At 40.5% G+C, this 22,294-nt stretch overlaps 1 protein-coding gene across 3 annotated transcripts in view; it reads right to left on the reverse strand.

The window, feature by feature from the left end:
- Positions 1–9,594: 9,594 nt before the first annotated feature.
- Hdac8 (histone deacetylase 8) overlaps positions 9,595–22,294 on the reverse strand; it is a 226,671-nt gene continuing 213,971 nt past the window's right edge. For all 3 annotated transcript variants that reach the window (XM_040281895.2, XM_040281892.2, XM_005339995.4), the window contains one exon: positions 9,595–10,155. In XM_040281895.2, coding sequence (XP_040137829.1) covers positions 10,147–10,155 — 9 coding nt within the window. In that variant the 3' untranslated portion in view covers positions 9,595–10,146. The remainder of the gene's footprint in view (positions 10,156–22,294) is intronic.

The raw sequence follows: 22,294 nt of genomic DNA on the forward strand, positions 1-22,294 counted from the left end.
TAAATTGGGTAAGCAGCTGTTGAGGATTGTTTTAAAATGTGAACAAAAAAGGAGGTTAACAGATCTGTTTGTTTACTTTCACCTTTCCTTTTCATTATATCTAATTCTATTCAGGATACTAAATTGTTTAGAAAATTGCTTTTTTTTTTAGTGCCTGCTGGAATGTTACATAATTTTTTTTAGGCATCACTGCCAGAATTCCTATCTTCATCCTAGTGCCAGTGAAGACAAAGATAAAACCAAACTACAGCTTCTGCAATAGCTATCACAACAAACTGTATAAACTGATGCATCAATGAATAATGTAACTCAACAAGTGATGTTCAATCAAGGAGTCGATTTACTTTGGGAGGAAAAGGACATATTAATGGATTCCTCTGCTTTTAACTGCTTGCAGAACTTGCCTGGACTATGTATCACTTGTATGCATTGTGAACTATCTGTTGGTGCAGTGAATTGTAGTAGTGCCGGGGTATCTTTGCTGATGATGCAATTGGTGGTACAATTTTTCCAAAAGGGGCTGTCAATTGGCTTGGTGTCGTGGCATTTTGTATCCTCCCCTTTCTGCTCATAGCAGGTTGTTCATGGTGTTTGTGTAAAAACCACTATCCACAAGTGTGGCTAAATGCTGGGCCAGTAGTCAATGACGGGTAAGATCCAATTGCAATGGTACCAACCTAAGACAGGAGGCTGACACCTTGAGGTCAGCTCATCCGATGACGGGTAAGGACATATGTAGTATTGGACAACCTAAGACAGGCACGGTCTCTAAGCCACATACTTGTTGTTTAATTAACCCAAAGCGGGGAGATGTTGGGAGCCACGGCCAGGTCAAGATGGTGCCTGGCATTTTGCCAGAAGGAGTGGTTCCTGCTGCGTGGAGTTCCTAGAGAGTTTGTGTGGGTGGAGTTTGCGGGTTGAGTTCCGGTTGAGTGCTCAAAAAGTTCCCATGGAGCTCTCAGGGAGTTCCTGGAGAGTTTGCATGGGCCGCGGTTCTAAAAGTAAAGTTTGTTCCTGCTTGAATCTTCAAGTGGCTCGTGATTTGTGCCCAGCCAGACTGCGGCAATTATAGTCATCCTTGTGTATGTGAAATAGCAGCTCATTGTGGTTTTGATATGCATTTTCCTAATAACTAATGATGTTGAGAGTCTTTTCATGTGCTTGTCAACCATTTGTATATCTCCTTTGGAGAAATGTTTGATTAAGTTCAGTACTAGGGATTGAACCCAGGAAAGTTCTACTGCTGAGGTACAATTTTAAAATGTTTTATTTTATTTTTAAATTTTCAGACAGGATCTCACTAGGTTGGAAAGCCTGACCTTGAACTTATGATCCTCCTTCCTCAATTTCCCAAGTAGCGGGGATTAAGGCACTGTATTTGGCCTGTGTCTTATTTTTTGTTGTTCTTTATTTATTCTGGACACTAGGCCCTTATCAGACATACAGTTTGAAATATTTTCTCTCATTCTGAGTTGTGTTTTCAATTTGTTTTATTTTTGTAGCAATAGGGATCAAATTGAGGGGTCATATAGGCTAGGCAAGCACTACCACTGAGTTCTACCTCTAGTTTCTCCCTTTGTTGATAATGTCCTTAGCAGCAAAAAAAGTTTTTAGTTACAATGAAGTCCAATTTATCTATCTTCTTTTGTTTCTTGTGTTTTGGTGTCATATCTAAGAATCCACTGCCAAGTGCGTATCATGAAGATTTAACCCTATGTTTTCTTCTAACAGTTCTGTAGTTTTGGTTCTTACATTTAGGTCTGTGATTCATTTTGAATTCACTTTTGTTTATTGTTTGAGATAGAGGTTCAACTTTATTATTTTGTGTATGAAAATCCAGTTATCTCAGTATCTTTTATTGAAAAGACCGTTCTTTCTCCATCGAATGGATTTGGTACCTCTGTCCAAAATCACAAATAGTTATTTCTGTTCTCTCAGTTCTTTTCCATTGCACCTATATGTCTGTACTTATGCCAGTAACACACTGTTTAATTACTGTAGCTTTGTAGTAAGTTTTGAAATCAATAAGTGTGAGTCCTCCAATTTTGTTCTTTCTTTTCAAGATTGTTTTGGCTATTTGGGTCCCTTAAGATGCTATATGGATTTCAGAATGGATTTTCTGCAAAAAGAATTTAAGGATGGCTTTTTTTTTTTTTGCTAAAAATCATTAGGGTTTTCATAGAGATTGGCTTCAATCTGTAGATCACTTTGAGTAATACTGACACAGTAATGATATTGTCTTTCAATCTATGAACGCAGGATGTCTTTCCATTTATTTGTGCCTTCTTTAATTTCCTTAGCTACATTTTATAGTTTTCAATGTGCAAACCCTTTGCCTACTTTTTTAAAAAATTCTTTGCATGCTGTTGTGAATAGAATTATTTTCTTAATAACATTTTGGATTGTTCATTGTTGGTGTATAGAAATAACAACTGATTTTTGTTAACCTTGTATCCTGCAACTTTGCCAAATTCTTTTATTAGCTTAAGTAGCTTGCTGTTGTGCAATGCTTTTATGTGTCATGTATAACTAAAAAGAATCAATAAATTTAAAATAGTTTAAAAAAGAAAATTGAGATAATTCTGAATGTTCAGCAGTTGGGAACAGGTTAAAAATTTTCAGAGCATCCATGTAATATGACCATTTTTAAGAGATCAGATGTTCTTTACTTTTTTGGAATGTTAGGTATGTTTGGCATATTTTGGTATGTTATGCCATAATTAAATATGAACAAGGTAGTTCTTTAAGGATTAATAAGGAAAAGCTGTCCATGGCAAATAATTAAGTAATTCCATGTATTTGATTCATATAAAAGCCAGGCACAGTAGCACATGCCTGTGACCCCAGTGACTTGGGAGGATGAGGCCAGTTCTAGGCCAGCCTGGGCAACTTAGCAAGACCCTATATCAAAATAAAAAATAAAAAGGGGTGGTGATGTAACTTTGTGGTAGAGTGCCCCTGGGTTCTATTCCCAGTAAACCCCCCTCCCCTACCACACACATACACAAAAGTTATATGCATCCCGGGCACAGTGGCACATGCCTGTAATCCCAGCAGCTTGGGAGCCTGAGACAGGAGGACTGAAAGTTCAAAAGCCAACCTCAGCAATGACGAGGCACTAAGCAAGTCAGTGAGACCCTGTCTCTAAATAAAATACACAAATAGGGCTGGGGATGTGGCTCAGTGGTTGAGTGCCCCTGAGTTCAATCCCCAGTACACTCCCCCCCCCAAAAAAAGTCATATGCACATAATACCAGCTCCATAGGCACAGGAATTGTTGTTTGTTTTGTATACAGGTATAATCCTAGTACCTGGCATACGGCAATACTAGGTGCTCAATAATATTTTGGAGTATATGAAAAATATCTGAAAAGGTAAAGACCAAATTGTAATATATCACTGAGGTGTAGTGATATGAGGGAATCATTATATGTATTGTTTGAATTTTTTACCTCAAGCAGATATTGGGGAAAAATGGTAATTCCATTAGACATACACATAAATGTGTGTGATAACATGCATGCTTTCTTTTCACCAAGTAAGTGGTAAGAAGAAAGGTACTGGGGACTGAGGAAGGAAGGTTCTAGGACTGTGAGGTAAACAGAGGCAACTCATAGGCAGCCACTTTGAAGCTGGGTCTCACCAGGTTTCTCATTTGTGTCTACAGAGCAGCCAGAGAGAGCTTTCCAGAATATAAATTTGATAGGACCCCTCTTTGGCTTTACACTTTTTGGTGGTTCTTAGAGAAGCTCCTCCACGTAGCATAGGAGGTCTTTTGTGATCTGGCCCCTGTAACCTTTACTTTTTGCCACTCACTTCTATATATTCAATTTTTTTATTATGGAAGTAAAAACATGCAAAAGCAGAGAGCATATGATAATCAATTCCCATGTATTCATTCAACCAATTTCAACAATGATTTGTACTTTTTAAATTTTGTTTCACCCATATCCTTTCTTCCCACATACATTTTTTTTCTTCTGGAGTATTTTCAAATAAACCCCAAATATATTATTTTACTTCCCTTTGTATCTCTAATAGATGAGAGGTTTTTTTTTTTAAAAAAAAATGTATATAAAGCCACCATACTATTATTATATTTAACAAGTTTATCGAGAATCTTGTCTCACTGTGTTGGCTTCAAACTCCTGGGGTCAAGACACACTCCTACCTCAGCCTCATGAGAAGCTAGACCTATAGGCATGAGTTATTATGCCCAACTTTGATAATTTCTTCCTTCCTTCCTTTTTTTTTTAAAATTTTATGGTACTAGGGGTTGAACCCAGGGGTGTTCTAACACTGAGCTGTATCCCCAGCCCCTTTTATTTTTTGGTATGAGACAGGGTCTCACTAAGTTGCTGTGGGTCTTGCTAAATTGCCAATGCTGGCCTAGGAACTGGGATTTTTCTTGCCTCAGTCTCCCAAATTGCTGGGATTACAGGCGTGTCCCTCTGCACTTGGCCCAGCTTTGATAAATTTCTTTTTAAAAATCAACAATTTCTTCTTTTAAAAATCTTTTTAAGTTGTATGGGTTGGGGTTGTGGCTCAGTGGTAGAGTGCTTGCCTAGCATGTGTGAGGCACTGGGTTTGATTCTCAGTACCACATAAAAAATAAAAACAAATAAAAATAATATTTTTAAGTTGTAAATGGACACAATATCTTTATTTAATTTAATTTATTTTTATGTTCTGCTGGGGATTGAACCCAGTGCCTCACATGTGCTAGGCAAGGGCTCTACCAGAGAGCTATGAATCCAACCCTGATAATTTCTTAATATCACCTAGTACATGTCCAAATTTCCCTCATTGTTTTAAAAACATCTTTTTGCAATTGGTTTGCTTGAATGCTATCTTATATTCTGTGTCCCACCAACACTGAACTGCTTAGAGTTTCCCTATTTCTGGAACCTTTTGCTTTCAGTCATGCAGTCCCTTTGCCTGAAATGTTCTTTCCCCATACTCACCTTAAGACTCATAACCTTCATGGTTGCCCCACTCTGGATTCCCTGTTCCATAATACCTACAATATATAACTATGTTTTATTACATAGTTCTAACATTCCATTAAGTATGTACTGAGCACTACTGAGGTGCCAGGTACTGGGGTACAGTGGAACAGTGTCTACTACTGATACCTAACATGCAGTCTCCCATGTGCTTTTTCTAGTATTTCTGGTGCCCCTCACAACTACTCCATGAGGTAGGTCCAGGTATTATCCCCATTTGATAGATGAAGAGACTAAGGCTGTGAGCCTATCACAGTGAGTGACAGAGAAGGGGCTTAACCCCAGGCAATGTGAGGTGGAAGTGAGCATGTTGCATGTAAGACTTTACTGGTCAGCTCTGGGTCCTTCTCTGAGTAGGTTTGGGAATCTGCCCTTGACAATTGCAGTAGAGGAGTCACTATAGAACTTTCTGGGCAGGGACTTAGAGATGTCAAAATCCTCTACCTTTTTCTCCTCTTCTTCCTCTTCCTCCTTCTTCCTTTTTTCCCCTTAAATGACAATATTTGATTTTCTAATAAAGAAGTCTTTCTGCCTCAGAAAGAGTCTTAAATATAGAATTGGGAATATACTGCTCCCTCTGTAACAGCTCACAATAACTGAAGCAGAAGCAGCTCCACCCTCCCCAAAGGTAAACTGACTTGGGAATTTTCCGTTGGCTTTTTTTTATTTTTAAATTTTATTTATTTACATTTTTGAGGACCAGGTAATGCATTCACATGGTTCAAAAATCAAAAGGTACAAAAAAGAACACAGTGCAAGTCTCCCTCACTCCCCTGCCACTTGCCACCTGGTTCTCCTGCCTGGAGGCAACTAAGGTGTTCCAGTTTCTTGTGTATCTTCCCAAAGATGTTTTATGCAAATACATGCATATCCAATATATATAGATACACACACGCATATACTTTTTATAATTTTATTTTATTTATTTATATGTGGTGCTTAAGATCAAACCCAGTGCCTTACACGTGCTAGGTAAGTACTCTGCCATTGAGCCACAACCCCAGCCCCCTCATATACTTTTTTAAGATGTTGATTTTCTTAACCCTCAAGTTGTAGACAGAGCCTAAAGATTTTTCTTGGTTTCTCTGGCCCTGTGAGTACCTCAGAGACAGTGGAGGCCTGAGGGTCTCTTAGAAGCACTAGGTGCTTCTTAGAGATAAACCTTTCTGAACCCATTTTCATGGCAGGCCCCTCCTGAACACACTACTTGAAGCTCTTTTCCAAGTCTTTCCATCTTTGAAAAGTCATCAACCATTCACAACAACCCATGAGGTGTAGGAATTATTTGTCCCATTTTATGCATAAGAAAACAGACCCAGAAAGGCCAAGCAACTTGCTGAAAAGCACACAATTAATTAACGTTGTGGAGGTTGGGAGAGAGCTTGGGAGTAATATGTGGCTTGGTCCAGCTTGGACTTTGAAGCAATGAAAAAGTTGTTTACTCCAAAGTCACAGTTTAAAAATATTCTAGTGGTACTAGTGTGGGGCAGTGGAAAAAGTAAAGCTGGACTTGCAGATCCAGCTAGTTTGCTTTCGTGCTCTGCTACCTAGAACTGGGCAGGTTAATCCATAGTTTGTAGCCTCAATTTTCTCATCTCTAAGAGGGGATGATAATACCCACCAAATAGCTGGGTATTGACATACTTTTGGAGAAAGATATCTGTAAAACGGAGCATATTGCAATGTTTACCTTGCTATTGTTATTACAGTTAAGATGCCTGGTTCTTTGTGAGCTCAAGGAGTGGGAGTGGGTAGGTGAATGGGCAGCTGTTTCCTGAAGAGACAGCCTCACACTGGGTACAAACTTGCCTTGCCCTCAAGCCAATTTAACCAAAAGAACTTCTCTGGCTTAGTGATTTGTAAATCATGAGGACTCCAAGCTGACCAAACCAGCTCAGAGCCTCTAGGCAATTAGAACTGCCCCGGGGCCTGAGCACAAAGTCTTCCTCAGTAGGTGTCTTGAACAGACTTTGATCTGTAACTGTCTCTATAGATCAATCTTTTTTTTTTCTTTTTTAAAAGTTTATATATTACCTTTTTTTTTCCCCTGCTGGGTATCGAACTTAAGGCCTCACAGATGATAGGCAAGTGCTTTACCACTGAGCTATATAGCCCCAGCACCTATTTTAAATTATAAAAAGTAAAATGTGCTCACTAGAGAAAAAAGAGAAATATTAAAAAATAGAAAAAAAAAGAAAAATAAACCATCCTTTGCCTTCCTTCTCCACAACAGCCCAATTCAGTTAATATTTTGTTATATTTCCTTTCAGTCTTTATTTTCCCCTCTTGTACATTTATGATAATTCTAGGCAGAGCAACTCTTTATCTATTTTGCCAGTTTTGTGGATGCTGTGCTTATCTTTGGGTATTTCAGTTTCAATTTGTAAGTATTTAAAATTATTTCTAGTTTTATCTGTGGGATTTTTTTTAGTCTTGCTTTCTTCCCTTTCTTGCCTTTCCTCCCGTCCCCTCCTCTCCCTTACCCCTCCTTTCACCCTTTCCTTCCCTTCTCTTTTGTATTGCCTAGGGCCTTGTGCAATCTTTCTATCATTGAACTCCACCCCCAGCCCAACATTTCCTACAGGAATCAAAAGTAAAAGAACAATCTTAGCAGGAGGCTGAGGGAGGAGAATCAAAAGTTTGAGGCCAAACTTGGCAATTAAGTGATATTTTGTCTCCAAATAAAATAAAAATTCTGGGGATGTATCCCAGTGGTAGAGCTTTTGCTTATCATGTGTAATTTCCTGGGTTTAGTCCCCCACATCTCCAAAAAAAAATCTGGAAGGCCACTGAGGTGATGCCCTCTCTGAGGAGGAATAGGCCCATCCTCCAGAGGCCTAGCAGTGGACAAGTTCCGCAGCTTGTTCTAGTTCTCATTTGGGCAAAGCTGAGGTCAGAGTGTGGGTCAAACAAGTAGGGTCAGCCTAATCAGGAGAAGGCATCATTGCTGCTGGGTGACAAAGTGCTCCCCTGGTGCACTGGCACTTTCTGCCACACTCCTTGCCCCAATCCATTCCCACTGAAAAGAACATGGGGCACCAAATTTCTCATTGTTCTTTACCAGGTGGCTTCCTCTCGGGGCTGAGGCCTTCACAGGGATTTGGGTGACCACTTTGGGTGTAATTTGAGAGGACTGTGATAAGAAGTTGAAACTGGGCTAAGCAAGCCTTTGAGAGGGCAAACATTGGAGGGTGGTCTCTTACAGAATGGCAATTTGAGAACACCCTCTTGCTAGCTTCCCTGGCTTTCCCCAGCCCTGCACTGCACCTCCTCACAGTTCTATTCTTTAAAATCCCTCTTCTTTTTGGGTATAAGTCAAAACTGCCCTTAAGTGGAGAGTATAAAATCAGAATAGTCACCATTTGAAATGACTGGTATTAAACATGCCATGCTGTTTAATAAAAGCTTGGCTATTTCCATCCCAGGACAACATTGAAGGGTTTTTCCACTACCTTCTGTGGAATGCCCTTCCCCCTCTTGGAAGCCTGGAGAAATACAACTCACTCTAGAAGGCCCGGCTTGTACATTGTCCCCTTAAAAATGCTCCAGGATGCTTTTCTGACAGGGGAAGATGCTCCCTCATCAGTGCTCTCCCCAGCACTGCATTTGTATTGGAGAGAGCTTGAAACAACCCAGGATCTGCTTCTTTTTCCTCCTTCTTTGCTTTGTCTGGGAATTCCTATATGACCGGGATAGGATTGTGTCCTTGTCTCCTATCCCAGTCCCAGCAGTTGTAAGAGTTTCATAAATACTTGGTAAATCAAATTATAGGATCATGTTTTACCCGGTGTAGTGGTGCACACTTGTAATCCCAGCTACTCAGGAGGCTGAGGCAGGAGGATGGCAAGTTTGAAGTCAACCTAGAATTTAGTGATTGAATTTCATTTTCTGTCTCAAAATAAAGGCAGGGGGAGGGTTGTTGGTGTAACATAGTGGTGGAATGATGTTAGTCTAACGTGTGCAAGGCCCTGGGATTCAATTGCCAATACTTAAAAAAAAAAAAAAAGAGAGAGACAAAAGAAAAAAAATCATGATGTGTGGTTATCCCTTTTTTTTTTTTCATCATCTTTCACATTATTCCCTATTCCTATTTTACCATCTGGCCATCTCTTGAGAGCTTAGGGTAACAACAACACATTATACCCATAGACCCCTTTCATCCCATGTACTGTCTATACCTTGCTAAGAAGTATTTTCCCTATCCATGGGAATGCCCCACTTATACCTGACATGCCAACCTATCTTTCCCATTCCTAAATCCTTCCTGGGCAACGGCAGTTCCTCCCTAAGGTGCTAGCAAGACTTTCTCCTTGGTTGAAATGCTTGCATCTCCATGCTTTCTCCACCACGATCAGGTCCCAGCACAAGACAGAACTTGGCCTTCTGCCCTCAGGGCTTGTGGTGGAGACTCACTATTTCCCCAGCAGGGTCCAGCACTCAGGGTGAGCTTCTAAGGCAGAACCAGAGCAGAGCTTGGAAGCAATAGGGCTGTTCTTGCCTCTTTGGTGAGGGGAAAAGTTCAAGGAAGGAAAGGGTGAAGTGTCAGTTAACAATGTCAGTTAACAATGAGAACAATGGGGCAAGGAGGTAGGTTTTCAAAGATTTTATTAAAAAAACAAAATAGATAGTGAATCCTAAAACAACAGTAGTGGACTCCACCCCACCACCCAGTTTACTGATTGTTTCCTCCCTTCCCTGGGGCTCCATCTGGATGGTCCTGAGATCCAAACCCTGCCTGTCAGCAGTTCCTGTCCACAAACTGGTGACCAGAGCTCCACACTTTCCTCCAGCTTCTGATCTGTTCCTTTAAGAAAATAAAAACACCCCTTCCCCAACTCACTTAAAAATAATTTTCAAAGATTAAAAACTGCATTTGTGTGTTTTTTAAAAATACTTTAAATGTTGTCTATCTTCCTCTTCCCCTAAGCCTAGTTGAGGACTCTGGGGTGCCTGCCTTCTCACCCCAGGAGGCCCGTTGCTACTTGGTGCCCCTTGGAAATTTTCAGGAAGTAATTTCATCCAAATTTCCCCTGCAGTCACAAATTCCACAAACTGCTCGAATAAACACGCTGTCTTCATTACAGGCACTGCTGCTCAGCGCTGGAAATGTGATCTCTTTTTGTCAACTAGACCACATGCTTCAGATTCCCTGCAAACAGGACAGAAAACAAAATTCAAGTTCAGGTAATGTATGTGAATGATATACCTCAATAAAGCTGTGAAGAAGAACAGTTTTGCATTATGTGGCTTGCTCTCTTGCTGCTCTTGGGAACCTTGTGACCCTACCAAGTGAACAAGTACAGGCCAGCCTGCTGGAAGATGTGTAGCAAAGAGCCCAGATACCCTTATGATCCCAGCAACTATCAGTCAATTACATGAATTCCAAGTGAGGTTTTTGATAATCAGGGGACTTCAGATGCTGGATGGATCCAGCCTAAACCAGAAGAACCACTCAGCTGAGCCCAGTTCAAATGTCAATCCAGAGTCATGAACTAAACAAATGGTTGTTTTAAGACATACACACACACACAAACACAAATGCACATTCATGTTATACATTTCAGAGTTTACAATTAACTGCATCAAATCTTCTCTACCCCTAGCCTTTCTTCCTGCCTTAGCAGGGTACATCCCTCCTAGCAGTTTTTCTTGTGAATACCACTGAAATATGGAGTGGGAGCCTTCCACTGCCCTCAAGCCTAAGAGCCTTTTCTAAAAAGTGATCATTTGCAAGCCTACAGGATCAAGCTCTAGGAAGGAAAGTTTTGCTCACTTTGTCCCTTGCTAGTCTTTCCCTGGCCCATTTCCCCAAGCAGATCATTGGGCTCCAAACCCTACTGATCACGTCTCCTCTGAAACAGGAAGAATATTTCATGAGGACTGGGATCTGGGTTGCCTTACTTTTTGTTGATCACCAAAGTCTAGCACAATGCCTCATACATAGTAGGTGCTCAGTAAATGACTGAGTGAATGGATAAGTGGAAAAAAAGGCGGAAAGAAGACACATAATCAGAAATTAACCACTTGCCTATCTACTTTAATTTTTAAATTAATATATAGCAAATTGACTTTCTGTATGTGCAAATCTATTTTTTTTTGCTCGCACTGGCTTGGATCTTATGATCTTCCTGTCTCAGCCTCCCAAGTAGCTGGAATTACTGGCATGCATCACTGTACCTGGATCTTTTTATTAAATATTTAAAACTTGCTATTAATTATTACAAAGCAATGCATCCTTATTAGAAAAATATCTGAAAATATAGTCAAGCAAAAAGAACACAAGGGTTAGGCAAAGTTTTCTTAGGACCCCCCAAACAATAATCACAAGAAATAATTTGATAAATTACACTTCATCAAAAATTTTCAAAAATTATTGGAGGCAAATCTCCAGTGCAGAAGAATTTCCAATAATTTATTCGATGCTCTATCTTCAAAGAGGGGGGGGCCTAACTCTCAATTCTTTATTATGGACTCTGCATAGAGACTTCTTTACAGTATGGAAAACAAGGAGAAAGAATAACTTTACAGTGGAGAAATCTGACAAACACTACTTCAGCCAGTGATCAAGGCTCCATGTTGAGAGTAGGTATCCCAGCTACAATGGGGGTGAAAATGGCCCTTTTCTTAAGCGGGTTTCCTTTTCTAAACCCATAGCCCCCGTCTAATTATGATGAAAACCAAATTCCAAAAGAGAGGCATCCTACAAATTTACTTGACCAGCACTCCTCACAATTTTAGAGGTTATTAAAAACAAGGAAAGTCTGAGAAATTACTATAGCCTAGAGGAGCCAAAGGAGACACAAGACCTAAAGAAAATGTGGTATCCTGGATGGGATCTTGGAGCAGTTAAAAGAAGCCTGAATAAGGGATAGTTCATAATGTATCAAATTGGATCTTTAAATGTAACATATCATAGGAACATAAAATGTCAAAGGTGAGAAAAACTGAGTGTGAGGCACATGGGAACTCTCTGTACTATCCTTACAATTTTTCAGTAAATCTGAAATTTTTTCCAACAATAAAGTCTATGAAAACAAAAACAAATATTTGCTGATGGAAGGAGACCAGTAACACATGGGATTTATTATGTCACATAATATTATATGTTAATTAGCTCTTTTATCACTTTTTAAAAATTTATTTGTTCTAATCAGTTATACATGACAGCAGAATGCTCTTTGATTCATCGTGCACAAATGGAGCATAATTTTTCAGTTCTCTGTACATGAAGTAGGATCACACTATTCATGCAATCATGCATGTACCTAGAGTAATGATGGGTATCTCATTCCACCATCTTTCCTACTCCCATACCCCCTCCCCTCCTCTCCTTTACCTTTGCCCAATCTAAAGTTTCTCTACTCATCCCATGCCCCCCTGCATCTTCTCACTTTTTAAACTTTTTTTTTGTATCAGGGATTAAACTCAGAGTTAGTTGTTTAACTGCTGAGCCACATCCCCAGCCCTCTATTTCCCCAGCCCCCACTTTTTATTATTTATTTTTTAGGTGTAGATGGACACAACACAATGCCTTCTATTTTTATGTGGTGCTGAGGATCGAATCCAGGTCCTGCCCGTGCTAGGGGAGCACTCTACCACTGAGCCACAATCCCAGCACCCCCAGCCCCTTTTTTATATTTTATTTAGAGACAGAGTCTCACTGAGTTGCTTAGGGTTTTGCTAAGTTACTAAGGCTGGCTCTGAACTTGAAATTCTCCTGCCTCAGCCTCCTGAGCTGGTGGGAACTTTTTCAGTTGTTGTTGTTGTTGTTGTTTGTTTGTTAGTTTGTTTTTTGGTACTGGGCACTCAACTACTGAGCCACATCCATGGCTCTATTTTGTATTTTATTTAAAGAGAGGGTCACACTGAGTTGCTTAGTGCCTTGCCATTGCTGAGGCTGGCTTTGATTTCACGATCCTCCTGCCTCAGCCTCACGAGTTGCTTGTAATACAGGTGTGTGCCACCACACCGGGACTTTTTAAGTTTTTCAGGTAGGGATATCATTAATCCTCTTCTCCTTTTTTGCAATGCTGGAGCATGCAACCCAGGGCCTCTCCCATGCTAGGCAAGCACTCTACTATTGAGCTGCACCCATAGCATTTACCCATATTTTGGAGAATTCTTTGTTTTAGAATTATTAAATTCTATTATTGGACATATGATTTGTAAAAATTTTATCTTACTACATAACTTATCTTTTTATTCTACTAAGTCTTTTGTAAAGCAAAAGATATGTTTTTGAAAAAGATGTTTTGATAATGTTCTAATTTAGCATTTTTCCCTTGTTTGGATCATGTTTTTGGTGTCTTAAACTACTAAACTCAAAAAATTTCTGAATCATCTTTGTTTCTTCATCTCTTGGTTCATGCCTCCTCCATGTCTTATGAGTTACCAAGCCTAATCTCAAGATTTCTCTCAAATCTGTTTCTTCTTTTCTATTCCACTGTCTCTTCTTTAGTCACATATATTACTTGGATCACTGCACAGCTTTTCAGTAGTCCTCCTGTTTCTGGAGTTGTCTCCCAGTAATTGCTACCTATGATCACACCCCTTTCCTTTCTTCAGGAGCTCCTGACCACTTATGAATGCAGTCCATTCCTTTGTTTAAATAGACATGCTCCATCCATATGTTCCTGTCTCATGTCATTGCTTGCTTGGTTGCTCCTGCTGAGGACACACCACTGGGGATCCTGGTGCTGAAGTGAGGGGTCCCTCCATCTGAAGCCTAGTCAGAGCATGAGGGAATGAGTGAATGTATGGGTGGACAAAAACCACATCACAATGTTCCAATGTCATGTGTCCACAGAGAGGAAAGGTGGGTGCTGTATTCTCTGCTGCCCTGACTTGCTATCCAGTTACATTTGGAGACAATTAAGAAAAACAACAGAAATAATTTCCTCCAAAAGTTGATGATGAGCAATGTTAAATTTGGGTAACAATATAATGTAAGCTTAAATAATGCCCATTGTCTCCCTTTCATGTCTAGCTTTTCCAGCAGTGGGTGGCAGCCTGAGAAAATTCAGCCAACACAGTCTGGGGCCTGAAGGATACATGGAGTTCAGACCAGAGGGGGGCAAACCCAAATGCCTCAAGAGGCCAAGACTGGATGTATGTAAAGGAGATTGGGGCAACACATATGAAGCCCTCTTGTTGCTTTCTTCATTTTTCTAATTTGAGTCATCCTGAGTATAAGAAATATTTTTCTTTTTCCTCAATTCTACTATGAAAGAAGAGGGATAGTAGAGTAGAGCAAATGGATCAGAGTAGGGAGGAGGATGGCAAGGGATGGAGAGAGAAGGGGAAGGAACAGGAAGGTAGAGGGAACTGAGATTGAGCAGATTATATTATATGCCTGTATCAATATGGCATAATGGTTTCCACTATTATGTATAATTATGATGCACCAAAAAAAAAAAAAGAAAACCCAAACTGTGAGATGGTAATCATACTTGGCCTATATACAAAGAGGAGTGGAGGGGTCTGAGGCAAACAGAAATGTACATGCTTGCAAAGCAGGCAGCTACAACTCAGCTCCAGCCATTCACTACTATGTAGGAATTTGGGCCCAGTATGACCAGATATTTCCATTGTCTAAGAAAAATCAGAAATTTCCTTTTTTGGGGGCGGGGGAGGGGCTCCAACCCAAGGTCTCATGCATATTAGATGAGTTCTTTGACACTGAGTTACATCTGCAACCCAGAAATGCGCATTTTATGCAATGTTTCCACAGTGTTCAATGCAGACAGCTGATTGAAATTGTAAAGAATATTGTGTGGGGCATCAATATGAGTGATCAAACAAAATAATTTGGGATGCAAGATATGGCTCATGTACTCCCAATTTGTAATTTCTGGTTATCTCTGGAATGGTTTTGATTTTATCAGTGGCACTCCATTTCATTCTCAAATATCCTAGTTTGGACAATAAATGATATTGTCACCCCACCTCTGATGTACAAGAAGGGACTGCCCCAGGATTTCAGGAGAACTGTGTTCTATCAGTTCACTGAGGGACTGACTCAAGTGCTCTTCCCCTTACTCAACAAACAATTATGGAATGTCTACTCGGTGCTAGGTACTTGGTTAGGTACTGGTGAGCACTCTCTCTACTTTTTGTCTCTTTTTTTTTTCTTTTAAGTAGACTTTAATTTTAGAGCAATTTTATTTAGGTTTACAGGAAAACTGAGCAGGAAATACAGAAATATTCCCTTCCATTTTCCCTTACAGGCAGTTGCCTCTATTATTAACATCTTACATTAGTAGGGTACATTTATTACAGTTTGAATGAATATTATTACATTATTATTAACTAAAGTTCACATTTTGCACCATGATTCACTGTTTTTATTTCAGTGCTGGAGATGAAACCCAGGGCCCTGCACATGTGTGCTCCAGCCCTAGGGTTCACTCTGTGTATTGTACGTTTCTATGAGTTTTGATAAGTGCATGGGGTATGTGTCCACCATTATAGTATCATATAGCATAGTTTCATTACCCTAAAATCTGAGCTCCACTAATTCACTCTCCCTTCCTTCCTCTGAAGCATGGCAATCACTCATCTTTTTACCATTTCTGTAGTTGCGCCTTTTGTATAATATTATATGCTTGAAATCATATGGTATGTAGCTTTTTCAGATTGGCTTCCTTCATTTGTCAATATGTACTTATGTTTCCTCCATGTCCTTTTTTTTGGGTGGTATTGGGGATCAAACCCAGGGACCCTTTACAACTGAGCTACATCCACAATCCTTTTTAATTTTTAATATTGAGACAGGGTCTCACTAAGTTGCTTAGACCTTGTTAGGCTGCGGAGTCTGAGCTTGAACTTGGGATTTTCCTTCCTCAGCCTCCAGAGTTGCTGGCTTTGCAGTTGTGTGACATGATGCTTGGCTCCTCCATGTTTTTTGTTGTTTGATAGCTTATTTCTTTATAGTGCTGAAAATATTCCTTGCCTAGGTGTACCACAGATTATCTATTTACCTGCTGAATGTCATCTTGGTTGCTTCCAAGTTTTGGCAATCATGAACAAGGCTGTCATGAAAATTCATGATAAGTTTTTGTGTGGACAGAGGTTTTCAGCTTATTTGGGTAAATATCAAGGAGAGTAATTGCTGGATGGTATGGTCAATCTGCTTAGCTTTGCCACAAACTGCTGAACTGTCCTCCCAAGTGGCTGTGTCATTTTGCCTTCCCACCAGTAATGAATGAGAATTTCTGAGATGCTTCACATTATCTCCAACACTTGGTGTTGTCAGTATCTTGGATTTTAGGTTTTCTAATAGATTTGTAGTGGTAGGTCACTTTTTTTTTTGTTTGTTTGTTTGATTTTTTATTTGGTATTGGGGATTGAATCCAGAGGTGCTTTACCACTGAGCTGCATCCCTGCCCTTTTTAAAATTTTTATTTTGAGAGAGGGTCATGCTGAGTTGCTGAAGCTGGACTTGAACTTGTAATCCTGCCTCACATTCCCAAATAGCTGGGAATACAAGCATGTGCCACCATACCCTGCAGTATCTCATTGTTTAAATTTGCAATTCCTTAGTAACTCACGATGTTAAGCATATTTTCATGTTTCCTTGTCATGTATATATCTTATTTGGAGAGATGTCTGTTTACATATTTTGCCTAGTTAAAAAATTAGGTTCTTTGTTCTAGATATATTGACTGACGCCTGTAATATCAGCTACTGGGGAGGTTGAGTTAGGAGGATTGCAAACTTGAGGCCAGCCTTGGAAACTTAGTAAGACCCTGTCCCAACATAAAAAAATTAAAAAGGACTGGGTATTTATTTCAGTGGTAGGGCATCTCTGGGTTTAATCTCCCAGTGTGGCAAAAAAAAAAAATTAGGTTGTTTGTTTTAACAGTTCTTTGTATATTTTGGATACACAAGTCCTGTACTGGATATGAATTTTGCAAATATTTCTCACAGTCTGTGGTTTATCTTTTTTTTTTCTACCTAGTCTTCTAAGTGTAGAGTAAGCTGGATGTGGTGACTCACATCTATAATCCCAGATACTCACGAAGCTGAGGCAGGAGGATAGCAAATTTAAGGCTAGCCTGAGCAACTTTGCTAGACACTGTCTCAAAATAAAAAATAAAAATGGACTGGGGATGCTGGGGTTGTGGCTCAGTGGTAGAGCACTTGCCTTGCATATGTGAGGCACTCAGCACCACATAAAAAAATAGATAAAGATATTGTATCCATCTACAACTAAAAAATATTTCAAAAAATGGACTGGGAATGTAGCTCAGTGGTAGAGCATCCCTGAGGTTGGTCCCTAATATCTCTCTCTCTCTCTCTCTCTCTCTCTCTCTCTCTCTCTCTCTCTCCTCTCATTCTCTTTCTCACACAAACAGAGCAGCGTTGTCCAGTAGAACTTTCTGGGATGATGTATGCTGCCCAACATGGTAGCCAGTAATCACATGTGGCTATCGAGCATTTGAAATATGGTTAATGCAAGTGAGGAACTTAATTTTAAATTTTATTTAGTTAACTTGAATAAAAACAACCTAGTCTTCTAAATGTAGAAAATGCAATTCCTTAGTAACTCATGATGTTAAGCATATTGGGCCATGGTGGTTGTATTGGACAATGCAGTGGTGGTTGTATTGGACAATGGCTAGTGGTGGTTGTATTGGACAATGCAGCCACCCTTGTGTTTCTGTTTTCCTCCTTCATAACACTGACTAGGGGCTGTCCTTATTGATTCTCTTGTTTGTAAAGGTTCTTTTCAACCTATTAGCAAGTCTTGCAGATTCTACATCTAAAATATATTCTAAAGTCACCTGTATCTCTCCACCCTTCACTGCTAGCTATCATTACTCCAAATCACTGTTGCCCTTTGCATGGATGACTCTAGTAGCTTCAAAACTGGCATCTTTGTTTTCTTCCTTGCCCCCTACAAGCTATTCTCTATATAGTAACCAGAGTACTCAGGTCATAATATAATCACTCTTATGCTCAAAACCCTGTAACAGCCACCTAGAATAAAATCTAAGCAACTCACCTGCAGGAACTGGTCCCTTGTCTCTCATCTCCAACCCACTCTCCTTGCTCACTTGGTTCTAGCCACACAGGCCTCCTTGATGTGGTTTGAACACATGAATAATTTTCCCTCTTAGGGCTTCCTCCTTTGTACCTGGTGTTTCTTCTGCCTGGAATGCTCTGTCCTCAGATATTCCCATTTTTGATCTATCTCATCACCTCTCTATCTATCTATCTCTATCACCTTGAGTCAACAGTTTTCAACTCAAAAGTCACTTGTGAGAGGCCTTATGACAGTTCAAGCTGAGAGGCCAGTAGCCAGTCACTCCTTTTCTATCACATGGCCCAATTTTATTTTCATTAATGCACTTTGCTCACCCAAAGCATCTTGTGTGTTTATTTGCACACAGTCTGTCTCCTCTCACAAACTCTAGGAGGGCAAGGGCTTTATCTGTCTTGTTCATTTCTCTTTTGTTAGCACTCTTTACAGTGGCTGGTATACTGTAGGTGCTCAATACCTATTCACTGAAGGAGCAAACACCTGTAGAGTTACAGGGCAGTAGATCAAGCACTTTCCCATTCAATTCACAGAGGTTTAAAACTTGGTCTTTGCTCTTAGGAACCTTATAAATGTGGTTGAGGTGAGCAAACACATGCTAACAAACAGAGAATCAGTGCTACCAGGTGATGTGGCAAATGAGTTCTGAAGGCAATATCACAGCAGTTTGAAGGAATGCCAAAGTGATCCCAGGACTCTTGGAAGCTGAGTGGCACCACATAAGAACAGAATAGTGAATTTAGGATTGTTGAAAAGTATTTCCCAAACTACCATCCTATGAGTAATCCTTTCAGGAATGTTGTCACATCTACTTAGCATCTTTATTAATAGTCACATAATATTCTTCTATGTATCCATTCACTGCTAAAACTTTAATACCTATTTTGGCCTCATCTAGCTTAAGCAGCAACAAAAACAAAAATAAAAAAGACTCTATGTGCTTATTACATTTTTAAACATACATTAAAATAAATATGGCTGTTAAAATTAAAAATGTCTAGCTGGGTGCGGTGGTGTATGCCTGCAATCCCAGTGGCTCAGAAGGCTGAGGCAAGAGGATCAGATGCTTAAAGCCATCCTCAGAACTGTACCAAAGCCATGAACAACTTAGTGAGACCCTGTCTCAAAATAAAAATTAAAAGGACTGGGGATGTGGCTCAGTGGTTAGGTGTCCCTGGGTTCAATACTTGGTACAAAAAAAATTAAAAATGTCCTCATGTCACCTCAAATTGTGTCTCCTATAGAGTAACATGAAACACATTTTGATAAAAATGATTGTGGGGGGGGCTGGGGTTATGGCTCAGTGGTAGAGCACTCACCTCGCATGTGCGAGGCCCTGGGTTCGATCCTCAGCACCACATAAAAATAAATAAATAAAGATATGTGCCCATCTACAACTAAAAAATAAATATTAAAAAAATGATTGTAAAGATGGCTCTTGACCAGCTCATGCCCAGGCTGGTCTACATCCATTGGCCTCTAGTATCTGAAAATCTCACATGGTGTGCTCCATACTCCATCAAGCTCCCCTGTGTAGATATGGTCCACTTCTCTGTCCATTCATTGCACAAATCTTTAATGGTGTCTACAATGGCCTAGGCCCTGTGACAGACACTGGGATCAGAGAGGAGAACACGACACAGTCCTTGCCATCAAGGAGCTCTTGGTCCAGTGAGCAACAAGGAGGACATATTTGGAGTCAAACACATCATCATCCATAGCAACAGAGTAATAAAATACCTGTATATACAAAATTCTAGAGGCAGAAAAAGAGAGGGCATGAAAAGCTTCACAGAGCAGGTGGCATCTTGAAGGGCAAAGGCAGAAAGAATGTTCCATGCAGCAAGTACAGAGCAGGATATATAAAGGCAACTGCAAAGTTTTTGTGGTCAGAACCCAGGATGAAGGTCAAGCAGGGGGACAAGGAGGCTGGAATTATAGAGAGGAGAGAGGATCTAGTGTGATGTGGGGCTAGAGTAAACTTTCCAATTGTTACCCCATTATGAGCAAGTTGAGGGTCTTCCTTTTTACCTGGGAGCAATGGCAGTCCGAAGGATTTCTGTGAAGCCATGGGCATGTGCTGATGTGAATGGCTGATTTTTTAGCCTTTAATTGTCAACTGCATTGCTTGCCTTGGAATGTCGATCCCTCCTGTCATCAGAAAGCCTTTCAATGACAATTATGTGGAACCACCAATTACCACTTGTCTGTTTCTGACCTGAATTAGAACCTGGGGTTGTGGATTAATCCCACCAGGCTTCTGGCACTTACAGGATATCAGCACTTAAAGGATATTACTCTGATGGTTAGGGTGCTCTGGTCTCAGCTTGCAAGGCACTACTGCGGGCTCAAACGGAATCGAAGCAATTTCTAAAATAGCCTATGATTCATTTTTTCTCCCCTCCTGTGCCTAAATCTGCTGGTTCCATGTGGAGGGATGGGCACAAGTAACTGTAGAGGTGACATCACAGGAGTGGGCTGCATGCCTGCCAGGCAGCTTGTGGAGCTGGGCCTCAGCAGTTGTCTATCTGCTGGGCTGGGCGATGCCTCCCAGGCGTTTTGGAGTTACAGCTCCCAGGTTCTTTGGTTGATGTGCCTTCTCCACATTTCTTTTTCAGGCAAAAATTCTGGGCTATGAAATCCAAGATAATGGGAATAGCAGTGGTAGGAAGAATAATACAGTCTTACATCTGTATAATGCTTTAGAGTTTTGAAAGCCATTTGCTCCATTTTGCTCCACCCAAACACTAGTGGGAAATGGAAGTTGGGATTTTCGACTTGAACTGGAGACAAATTCTTGCTCTCTTGCACAAAAGAGCAAAATGCCAACATCCCTATTTGCCTCAAAGCACATCACTATTAGGCCTCAGATGCCACCAGAAGGTCAGAGAGACTCCCTTCAGGCTCTAGGTGCTTCCTGGAAGATAAATTCTCCAGGAGAAATTGCCTGGCAGGCACAATCTATTAACCATGCCATCCTGACTGAGCCAGCAAATAGTGCCAGTCTCAGTGCTGCCAGCTCCTTCTGCACACCCTGCTTTACAGTCCCAATGGTCCCAGAGACCTTTACTAGAGCCAAAGGCATGGCCACTGACTGTAGAGCCCTGAAGGTAGGGTGTGTCATGAACATCTGGAAGTGCCAACCACTGCCAGAGTAGCTCAAAGGCCTGTGAAAGGAAAACCACAATTCGGGTCACATCAGCCATTACTGCAGATCTTGAAGGGAAGGGCCATTGAGCCCAGCCATGAACAGCTGAGTAGGGTGGAGGGATTCTTTTCTTGGAGGAGCCATAAAAATAGTTCTGCAGCAGTCTCATGTTTACTCCATTATCTTCCCGAATGTGGTCCCAGCATGACTTGTTGTCCCCAGTGTTCTATTTCCATAGTTGATGTGAAAAGTCTCCCCTGGCCTAGCATCTTGCCACTGATCTTCTCCAGCATCATGGGTACCAGGCTGGAAGCCAAGGGGGTGGCATATACTTGTTTGAGCTTTCCAGATTTAGATTAGATTTCAGTGTTTTTTTTTTTTGTGTGTGTGTGTGTGTGTGTTTGGAGGCAGGGTGGGGCGCTGGAAGCAATGATGCAGAGATGCTGAGTAGTACTATGAGAGTGAGCAGATGCTTCTGCTGTTTTTGCCACAGCTGTTGCCATCACCACTACCACCGAATGAGGCCAGAAGGACTTAATGAAAGACCACACGTGCTGGTCAGTACCATGAACATGTCAACTTCATAAACCAAGATGCTTCCACTAAGACAATGCTGTCTGTTGGAAATCTTGGCGGGGTATAAAAGTGACCTTTTTGGAAAGTTGAATCTGTAACCTATATGTGGAAAGTGATTGACAGAACAGAACATCACCACCTCCAGAGCAGAGGCCTCCCAGAACTTGTTTTCCAGCTCACAGGGGAAATGTGCACCTATGAAAGTAGATTAAGGATCACCGCCTCAGTCTGTTTTAGAGATGTGAATAAAAATCTTGGCTTGGGACTTCCTCCTCTCTGGTTGACTGATTTTTCAATTGATTTGTATTTATTAGCTAATGAAATTAAAGTTGTAAAAATGATAACAGAAACACAATAAATCTCTCCCACAACTGGCTGTTTCTATGTCACTATGGTGCATTCCTCACTTTGATTACTTCAAAGTCTATTATTTTGTTCTCAATTATTCTGTTTTTCTGGCACTGGAGAAAATCAATTTGTTTTATTTTCTCTTATTCATGCACTCAATTATGCTCTTCGGGC

This window comes from Ictidomys tridecemlineatus, chromosome X, assembly GCF_052094955.1.
Source record: "Ictidomys tridecemlineatus isolate mIctTri1 chromosome X, mIctTri1.hap1, whole genome shotgun sequence".
NCBI classification, from domain to species: Eukaryota; Metazoa; Chordata; class Mammalia; order Rodentia; family Sciuridae; genus Ictidomys; species Ictidomys tridecemlineatus.